At 41.2% G+C, this 10,775-nt stretch overlaps 1 protein-coding gene across 1 annotated transcript in view; it reads right to left on the minus strand.

Annotated features, from left to right (window-relative positions):
• Positions 1-4,048, minus strand: part of PRUNE2 (prune homolog 2) — a 207,727-nt gene extending 203,679 nt beyond the window's left edge. Inside the window, exons 1-2 of the mRNA XM_023509030.1 lie at positions 3,854-4,048; positions 352-554 (exon numbers count right to left, since the gene is read on the minus strand). Of these exons, the coding sequence (XP_023364798.1) occupies positions 352-554; positions 3,854-4,048 (398 nt within the window). The remainder of the gene's footprint in view (positions 1-351; positions 555-3,853) is intronic.
• Positions 4,049-10,775: the final 6,727 nt, after the last annotated feature.

A 10,775-nucleotide genomic window follows, 5' to 3' on the forward strand; every position in this document is an offset into this window, starting at 1 on the left:
AAAAAAAAAAAAAAAAAAAGATTTATTCGATTTTATCTACTATTTAATTTCAATTTTCATTGCACATGTTCAGCATCAATACAAATGATTGAAATGCTTTAAAATTATAATTTTGGTCACTTTTATGAGAACTTTCCATGTAAAGATATCACATATAAAATATAACAGTAAAAACAGATTGGCATAGCTCAAATTTTTCCATAAGAGGAGAAAAAGATATTCCCTTTCCTCTGAATGTCCTCTGCTTTTAACATATCTCCCTCAACCAAAAATATCCTGAACAAGGTGCCATTTAGCTCAGAAGAACCTTTGTCAAGGGCTGGAACCTCCGAGCCTCGCATTGGGTCTTACCTTGCCAGCACGCTGCTGCCCACAAGTGTTATAGACAGCTTCTCTTCATCATTGAGCTGCTGCAGATTAATTTCATCTCGGAATATGTGGAATGATTCGGGGATATTCAGCTCTTCTAAAATAAACCTTGTCTCGGTGAAGTAGTTGAATTCAGTTCTTGGTATGTTCAGCACTGGTAAACAGAGAACCCCCGGAGGACTGACCTACCAAGAAAAAAGTGGACTGAATCACTAAAAACAGCAAGTCAGGATACAACTGCATTTTTTTTTTTTTTTTTTTTTTTAGCCCATGGGTAGTTGGTGAAGGGAATGTTAAGTCTTTTGGCCTCGCTAAACCATGTGAAATTCATAACCAAGTTTTCCTTCACCTGATTAGTACAGCATTCTCCATGGTAAATGGCCCCTAATATAGGTCAAGCTCTTGTTACTCTGCTTGAAACCTCTCATGCCTTTTACTTGAAATATTTCATCTTGCTTCAAACCCTCCAAAATTAAAAACCATATATATTACATATATATCTATACACACACACATCTTCCTCCTCAGAGGTAATAAACTCAACTGGGACAGACCAGGTGGGGACTGCAGTGACACAGGAAGGCACATACATCCCTCTAAATGGGATGCCTGCCACATTGCTCCAGCCAATGGGTCACATGTAAAAATTTAGGCCCAGTGTTGTTTAATCTTTTAATTACTGGAGAGAAGCTAGAGATCCAGATTTGAGGGTGTTATCTGTAACATTTATTTGTTACACAATAACTTTTTAAAATTCATCAGACTATGTCCATCAGTGAAAATTCTTGTATGAGCCAGATTCAGCCCACAGACTACCAGACTGTGATTCCTATGGATTTCTTATTATTGTTTAAAATATCTTATACTAATAAACCTCTTGTAAAAGTATTGGTGTCAGTGAGGAAACAGGAGCTGGGTGGGAGGTAGATTCACAATACTAAATCCATTTTCTATAGAAATTTCTAAAAAATGGTGCTTTTAAAAATTACTATGACTGTATAGTGATAACCCTATTCCTGAGAGAATGTAAAGTTTGGTGACATTGAATTTTTAAATTCATACTCAAATTTATTACCTTCATAAAGTAAATGGCCTAGTCTATTCTCACATCATCATCTGTCATGACTATGGTGAGTAACGCACGGTTCTAACTCCTTTATCATCTATCCCCCTTTCCAATATTAAGAAAATGGGGTTTGATTGGTTTTTTCCAGCTAAGTTTCTAGGGCATAAAACAGTCTGGCATATACTAAACATCTCAGACATATTTGTTGAATAAAATAAATGAATGAGACACTGCTGCAGGACAGAGTACAGGACAGAGTACAAAAGCCACTTCAATAAAACGGGTTTTTTTCTACCTGTTGTGCTAACACTGAATCACAACTGCATAATAATCATTAACAATTTATGTATGGCAAGTTGTGTTTCCTCATTACCACAACTTGACAGAAGAAGACTCAATGAACAAGTCAGAACATGTACCCTGACCTTACCCTGACAGGACCTACTCTGAAGTTAGTGTCATAAGAACTACATAAGAGCCCTGTCTCTGCCGGGAGACTGTGACCACACCATTTTCCTCTCACAGTTTTCCTCATCTGTAGAATGGGCTCACTTACCGGAGTGGGAAGGATTTAAATGAGATCACACATGTGAAATTGCAAAGCTCTGTACTTATCTCATGGGTTAATACTCTGACAGGGAGAAGTCCAGGTTCTCAAGAAAAATTTAAAGGAAGACACAGAGTACTAGCGGGGTAGGGGGCCGAGTAGACTAAGAAAAAAGTACAGAGATACAATAAAATTCTCAGTATGTGAACTTCTGGTAATGTCACATTTGTTTCCATGTTCAGTGGTGAGCCTTGAAACAAGAAGAGAATCCACAAATCTTATTTTTCTATCTATCTATCTATCATCTATCTATCACAATTACTTCTCCCCCCCAAAATTACCTTTCCCATCCCTTTTGTTGGATGTCATTATAGTCGCTCGAGGCCTTATAGTAGGTGGTGATGGTATCATTATTATTAAATAATTTCCTAAAAAGTCGATGCCACTGTCAGTCTAAAAATCAATTCAGTTCAATCAACTCTACATTCTCTAGACAAGCAACATTTTATTCTGAGAGTCAAAAAACCAGTTAACAAGATTAGTGTTTAATATGCATGTCTTGACACAGGGACATTTATCTCCTCATACCAATTAATCTCCCTTATAAAGTTCAACAAATTTTAAGAGAAATTTGATATAAAGCCCACATGTAGAGATGAGAATATTTTACCCGGCACTTTCGTCAGCTGCCCTAGGGCAGTTTTTGCCACCCACAGCTCATTCTGGAACACTGGGTTTCATGTGAATTTGAATCGCTCTAGACCAGCTAAGCATACTGTCAAGGGCCCAGGATCCAAACAAAATTGGAATAAAATGAGTCAGGCTCTGAAAAATTAAAAATTGTGTGACCTTGGAAATAGCACCCAGACACTCATAATGTACCTTTTCAGGCTTCAAAGTAATAAAACCCATTATCATGGGCTAATGAATTTTAGACAATTAAAGCTCTACAGAAATTTATTGAAAGATCTTTTCTATTTCTATAGGTGTGTCATATGCTTCACAGAGTAGGAAGATTCTCCCTCAAGGGAGATTATCACTAACTGAGAATGATTCTGCTGTACAAATCAGGACTAAAGGGAAAACCAAACAAGATCTGACAGGATGTAGATCTATTTACATTTTTTTTTTTTTGAGATAGTGTCTCACTTTGTTGCCCTTGGTAGAGTGCTGTGGCATCATAGCTCACAGCAACCTCAAACTCATAGTCTTAAGTGATCCTCTTGCTTCAGTTTTTCGTTTTCAGTAGAGACAGGGTCTCCTTCTTGCTCAGGCTGGTCTTGAACTTGTGACCTCAGTGATCCACCCACCTTGGACTTCTGGAATATTACGATTACAGGCGTGAGCCACTGCACCCAGCCAGTAGATGTAGATTTAATATGTAATACCCAGAATTTTCAGGATCACTGAAAATTCTAGCTAACATGAAGTTTTTAAATGTAAATATATGTATATGAATATAATTTACAGTCTTTGTCATTCGTGTAATCTTCACACAAGTCATTCTGCACATATTTCTCTATTCTCAAGGGTAAGACTGTCCAACAATGACTAAGAAAAATAAGAAATTCTGCTCTTTCTTTTTAATTAATTAATCAACTATTATAAACAGTTTTAAGTTTTCGTTTAAAAGCATTGGACTTACTGAAACAATGTTTTATAACAGAGTTGGTAAGAAATCACCAGAACAATGCCGAACCTGTCAGGAGTGCTCAGTGAGTACGTGTTGATTAATGGATCACAACACTCTGTGACAATGAACCAGAACATGAAAAATTAAGTTGATAGGTTTCTTTGTTTCTAGAAAATGTTTGTTCTTAGAAGTGACATGATAAGGCAAAATATAAAAAATACAATCCTTCTTTTCTCACCTTGTCTAGAAAGTAAGCATACGTGAAGGCAGAAATGAGAGAGTCTAGGTCACATGACTTAGGTCCGATAACCACATGAACTTTCTCCAGCCGTTTGCTTCGATTCTGAAACAAATTCAAATAAAATGTCACAGTTTCACCAAAACAGATTAATGTAAGGATGACAGTTTTCAACCTTCTTCTAAGGTATGCCATATCTATAGTCATACACGATGGTAGAAAATCATAAATGTATCATGAAACTTCACATAAGAACATAAACACTGTACATTGTTAACATGCTGAAATGTTCACTAAGATTCTAATAAGTTGTCAGGAAGAGAAACCTGTGGCTCAAAGGAGTAGGGTGCTGGCCCCACATGCCGGAGGTGGTGGGTTCAAACCCAGCCCCGGCCAAAAACTGCAAAAAAAAAAAAAAAATGATTATTCACAATTTAACTTCATATACACTGTATCTCTGAGTCATAATTTTTCTTTTCTTTTTTTTTTTTTTAGAGACAGAGTCTCACTTTGTAGCCCTGGGCAGAGTACCCTCGTGTCATAACTCCCAGCAACCTCAAACTCTTGGGCTCAAGCGATCCTCTTGCCTCCACCTGCCAAGTAGCTGGGACTACAGGCGCCCGACACAATGCCCAGCCCTTTCTTGGTTGCAGTTGTCATTGTTGTTTTAGCAGACCTGGGCCAGGCTTGAAGCCACCAGCTTCAGTGTATGTGGCCAGACCTCTACTCACTGAGCTACGGGCGCCGAGCCTGAGTCATAATTTTTTAAGAAGACCATTTTGTTCTAAGAAGTTGCACCGTATTCCATATCATTTCCTTATGTAAGATTTTCTTCTTAATTTAAAAAATAAACAAACTAACTTTCATGTATCTCTGGCACACAATGTAAACAAACACAATTTGGTAAGGATTTATTTTTTCATATCACATTTTAGATGACAGAATATGCTCTCATTGTATTCTATAATGTAGTAAATGAAACTTGCAACACTTTTTCTCTCAGAGAAAGGAATATGATTAGTATAATTGCTCTAAAAATAAAAAATTAGTTGCTTTAAAAAAGTATATCTCGTCACCTCTCCTGAAGAGAAAGCATACTGCCCCCCTTAACTTAATAGTTACTTAAAATTTCTTTATGCAAGGCTGACATTCTTTTGAAATGTCCCAAGAACCAACTGCTTCTAGGAAATTCCACAGCAAATTGTCCAGTACAGATAATTATAACATAAATTAATATTTTTATAGTATAGCAGAGATGATAACGTGTATATATTCCCACACGTTTCATCATTTGTTTTAACTTTTCATTTTAGAACTGACTAAAAAGCCAGCTTCATTGTAATTCTGCTCCGACGGCCATATAAAAGGTTAGACTGTGACTGTTTTAACAAAAAAGAATTATCCTTTTCTGGACAGAACAAAGATAAAGCACTAGCTAATAACCTATGAAGGATTCTACAGGTTGATCTAAAAGTGTGCTAGGGTTTATACGAACTGCTGATATCAGAGTCAGAAACAAATGAATAAATGACCAGGCTGTGGCCCAAGGAACTTCATAAAGCAAATCTTGGAGGGGTCTGGGTTAAAGAATCTGTCATGGAAACTAAGAGCAGGATCAATGTTGCAGATGAGTCATCCTTTATGAAACATGGCTAAACCAAAACAAACCTCCATTAAAAAAAATTGAGACATCAATCCTTAGTAAAACAACATGATTCAAAGGTATCGTACAAACTCTCTGAAGATCATGACAACCTTCTTTTCCTGTCACCACCAAACCTAGCTCCCATTTCTGCCCCTTCTCCCAGTTTCTTTCCTCACCCTCGTAAATGTATACCTGGCTCACTTGGCTGAGTATCCTTCGAGAGTTCTAGTCTAGGCTTAGTTCTCACTCTCAAAGTCAGGCTGTTTGCCCTGTACAAGACAGTCAGATATTCTAGGAGCACCTAAAGAAATTTGGGTAAATAGAATTACAGTCCATTATAACACAAACAAATGCATTAGGAAATCGCATTACTGCAGAACGCTGCTCTTCCGAGAAGCTCAAAGGTCTAAGTAGACATTACCTCATTTCTCTTCCCTCTGCCTACTGTCTCTTGTAAGGCAGACAGTAGGAAGATTAACGACACTCTTTATAGGTCAGACAAGTCTGCGAAGAGGCCAGGTTTGTTCCCAGAATCCACGGCCCAGGACCGGGAGCGCTGCCTCCTCTGCCCTGTGCTAAGGCCAACAGGACTCCACAATACTACAGTGATTTCAGTGTCCACACAAGAGAGCACAGGCATGCAGGGGGAAGAGAGAACACCAGATATGCAAGCTAAACACAGCAAGGCTCCAGACATTTGTGCCATCAAAATTGTCCCCTAAAGCTTCTTGTCTAGGGGTGATCATTCCCAGACATAGCTCTGTGTTCAACCCTCAGGTTACAGGAAAGAAGACATGGGGGTTGTAGCAAGATGTGTGTGCAGTTCACTGCTGAGCCCAACCCCAGTCATTACTTTTTTTTTTTTTTAAAGGATCTAAATGAGGATTGTAAGCCCAAAGCATGCTAGACCAACCCTTACAACTCAAGAATCTTCTAAGAAGGCTCTGCTCCCATAGCACAGTGGTTATGGCGCCAGCCACATACACTGAGGCTGGTGGGTTTGAACCTGGCCCAGGCCAGCTAAAGTAACAATGACAACTGCAACAATAACAACAACAAAAATAGCCCAGAGTTGTGGCAGGTACCTGTAGTCCCATCTACTTGGGAGGCTAAGGCAAGAGAATTGCTTAAGCCTAAGAGTTTGAGGTTGCTGTGAGCTATGACACCACAACACTCTACTGAGGGCCACATAATGAGACTGTGTCTCAAGAAAAAAAAAAAACTTTCTAAGATAATCATGTTCTATTCCTCTCTATCCATTTAAAGAAAAATAGAGACATATCAGGTCAGGGACATACCAGACCCTTGTGCAAAATCTTGAGGGTTTTCCTTGGAGCCACATGCCTCTGTCTGTAGTGCCATCTTTAGTCAATGCCACACTTCCCAGGGTCCAATACTCTTTTCCCCCATGACCGCCCCTAACAAAATGTACTGTGCTGGTGCCCAGGCTCTCAGGGACCTACCTACCTGCTTTTCCACCAGCAATTCCCATAGACAACATGCCAGTGAATACCCTTGGCCAATGTATTGCCAATGTAACATTATAAAAGACAGACACCATGTCACAATCCAAAAAGACGACTGGAAATATCACCGTGGCTGAGAAGCCAAACCAGGCAGACAGAGCATCCCAATCAGCCGGCACCCTTGTTGTCTTCCAGTGAGCTTTAAAAAGGCTCAAACTCAAAATATCACAGATGCTGCTAAGTGCCCAGTTCCTGCAGTAGCTGCTGATAAGATAGAATTGGAGGGCACCAAAAGGTAACCACGCACAAACTCCTGCCCGCCCAGAGGAATGAAGATGAAATTAGTCAAAAAGACTCACCCTACAGTGAGCTGCTAGACCGTATAGGATTTGCCTCTTCACACTGGGGTCAAGAACTAGAGAGCACAGACCCTACTTTCAAGGTTTCTACCACAGGCATGGGAGCAGAGCATGGGAGCTGAGTCAAGCCAGAAAAGCCTGGGGACTGATTTCAAGTAACAGAGGTCCCACGGCACCGGTCTACTCTGAGGCAAAGGGGCAGCTGCAGGGGCAGCAGTGAGACGGTTCACGGAATCCAGAAGAGACTCCTGACCCAGCAGACTCTGCACCTGCAGGTCTCTGAGCTCCTTCCTGTTTCAGACGCGCATTTGTTCAATCTCAATGTTGATGTCCCTTGATGCAGTTCAGATTGGGGTCTGGATTATTCACAAACAGAGAAATCATGCCCAGATAACAGGGACAATTGTAATAGTGATAAACGTACAATTTCATCAATTCAGTGTATTTTTGTCATTGAACAAATAAAAATTTGCTTTTATCAGATACTGTTCTAGGCCCTAATGACACAGCAGGGAACCAAAACTCCCAGCTCTCATGGTCCTTGCAAAGTACTGCAGGAGAACCAAATAATCAGATAATAAGTGGAGAAAAAGCAATCAAGGAAGAAGGACAAAGTGGGCTGAGGTGAGGCTCGCTGAGAAAGTAACGTGAGTAAAGAAGTCAGGGAAGAGGCTCGGCACCCATGCTCAGTGGTTTGGCACTGGCACATGTACCTAGGCCAGCGGGTTCAAACCCAGCCCGGCCAACTGAACAACGACAACTGCAACAAAAAAGCAGCCAGTCATTGTGGTGGGCGCCTGTAGTCCCAGCTACTTGGGAGGCTGAGGCAAGAGAATCACTTCAGTCCAAGAGTTTGAGGTTGCTGTGACGTAGGGCGACATAGTTGAGACTGTCTCAAAAAAAAACAAAAAGAAGTCAGGGAAGAACACATAAGGCCAAGAGAAGGGTGAGTGCAAAGGCCCTGTGGTGGGAGCAGCCTAGCATGTCCAACAGGTAATTACCGCCTACTCTAAACACTTTCTAAACATGACTTTGTAAACACCTCACCGGTAGTAGCTGGGATCTGGTAAGTAAATACCTATTCCATAACATCAACACAAGGACACCAACACTGAGGAACCTCAGGTGACAGGTGACCCTCTGCTAATGCCTACAGCCAGTGCTGCCCAAGCCCTGCCCAAAATGGAAGATGATAAAGGATTGAAACAGATACTGTACTACTTTGTCGCCTAGATACACTTCCCAACAGATGGGCAGACTCTTTTCCGTAACCATGTATGAAAGAAAATACATCGAACAAGCCAGGATTCCGGATCACAATATGCTGCCAGGGCACAGTCCCATACAGCACTGAGATGAGACTTCCTAATGAAGTTAACTTCTTATCTTTTCTTTAAAAGTCAGCAAAACGCCTACACGTTTTTTGCGACATCTTTGTCTGTTAATGGAAGCTCATTAAAGAAAGCTGCTCTCCTTAGGTAAAATCCCTTTCAGATCTACCCACAGAAAGAGAAGAATGGATCAGAAAGAGGACAGGGCATCCAGGATCCCGCTGTGAGCCGAGGCCCCTCCATCTATTTCTTTGTAATTTCAGCTTCTTAGAAGCACAGTTGCTCCTGCCTATAACTTTCTACATCAAGAGTCTCACCATAAACCTTTCCATCAAAAAGCCCTTGCCATTGGGGTGGTGTCTGTGGCTCAAAGGGGTAGGGCACCCGCCCCATATGCCGGAGGTGGCAGGTTCAAACCCAGCCCTGACCAAAAACTATAAAAAATAATAAAAATGAAAAGCCCTTGCCATACAGTTCTACTATGAATTATCAGTACTCATCTTCCCCAGCTCTCTTTTCCTAAAAATTTCATGAACATTGTTTTAAAAACAATTAATTAAAATGGCTTTTATTTCAAAAATGTTGTAGGCAAACCCCACAGAAGTTGGAGATTCACTTTTCTCACTAAAGCAAGGTGTATTTCTCCCTTTTCTCAAGCCAACTGATAAAGAAACAAGAGGGGGAAAAGGGGGGAATTCATCTGAAATGATAGGGCCACATCTCCAAAGAAAGCTGGGCTTAGGCACTAGTTGGCATTTGAGCCAGTGCCTCCCTTGGCTACTTACTAAGCCACAATGATGAAAGTGTTTGTCTCCCAGGAAGCTGGCGGGGAGGGGACAGAAAAAGGCCCAGAAACTTCTGCAGAAACCCTGCCCCACCCCACCCTACCCCCTCTTATTGAGAATTGTGGCTACCACAATTCTCAATAAGAAGACTTTGAGGTTGGGTAGAAGAGCCTCGACATATATATAACACTGTAAGTCCCCAACTTCACCCCAGTCAGTTGCCAGGAAAGCCAGGGTAGGAGAGGAAGCATCAGGGCCACAGCCAAATGAGCAGCATGACTCAGATGCCCAGAGTGCCCTGGTCCTACAAGGATGAGGACAGCACCTCGCCACCCACCCCCAACCCTCGCAGGAAGAAGTCACATGCACTGTTGGTTTGTTAAGTAAATGACATGCCTCTTGACACTGGCCCTGGGTTTAAGCTGATTTGGAGCATGCCCGACCTCCTGAACTTCAATATGTTGTTTGTTCCCAGAACCATTCTCTCCCTCTGGACCCCAGACTTACTCCAGGTAGTGATAAGATTATGGGAAATTTAAAAGCCCTTATTTGGGAGTGATAGGGGACAGGTCCGGGCAAGGTCAGCTGTAAACTGCTCCTACCCTGTGCCCCTGTACCTCCTTCTGCATTGTCACAGGCACGAGGTCATTGTGGCGGGAGAGGGGGGCGCCCAAACCCAAACCCAAGTTTTTTGCCTGATGGCCTTCATGGATGAGCAGTCTGAGACCTCAGTTGCCTTCAGACCAGGCTTCTTTTAACCTGGACCATGGGACACTAACTCAACTGCCTTCTCACCTTAATCCCTTCTTCCTCATCTATTTACTGCCAATCTTGAAAACAGTGTTCTCAAATGTAGTGACATCAAATACAGTCTCTATGCATCTCTGGATCATAATAATGACTTGTGCAAGAATTACCTTACTTAGAGCACTTAATTTTTTGTATTTTTGTTCAGGATTCTCATTCTGACAGTGGCCTCAAAGGACAATTTTGGGGCCAGCACCATTATTGTTCTTCCACAGCTTCAACCTCAAAAAGTCAGAGATGGTGCCCTCAAATTTTTACCTTCCCTGAAGAGCCCTTGAGAAAATTGTCCTACTTAGCTTCCTAAGATGTTTTCAATTTTCAGCTGTCCCATTTATAGGGAGATGTATCCATTTAGTAGCAACTGTTTCCTTCCAGCTTAAATAGATGCTCCTTTCCAGGAAAGTGCCCTCCATGTTTATAGGTCTTTATAAACTCTCAACCTTTCCCTTTTCAGAGTCAAGAGCTGTCAATTGTTTTCACCTGTCCTCATAAAGACACACATCTGGGTCCACAATCCTTTTACAGTCTT

The sequence above is a fragment of the Otolemur garnettii genome, unplaced genomic scaffold, assembly GCF_000181295.1.
Source record: "Otolemur garnettii isolate 467f Iridium unplaced genomic scaffold, OtoGar3 scaffold00006, whole genome shotgun sequence".
Classification (NCBI taxonomy): domain Eukaryota; kingdom Metazoa; phylum Chordata; class Mammalia; order Primates; family Galagidae; genus Otolemur; species Otolemur garnettii.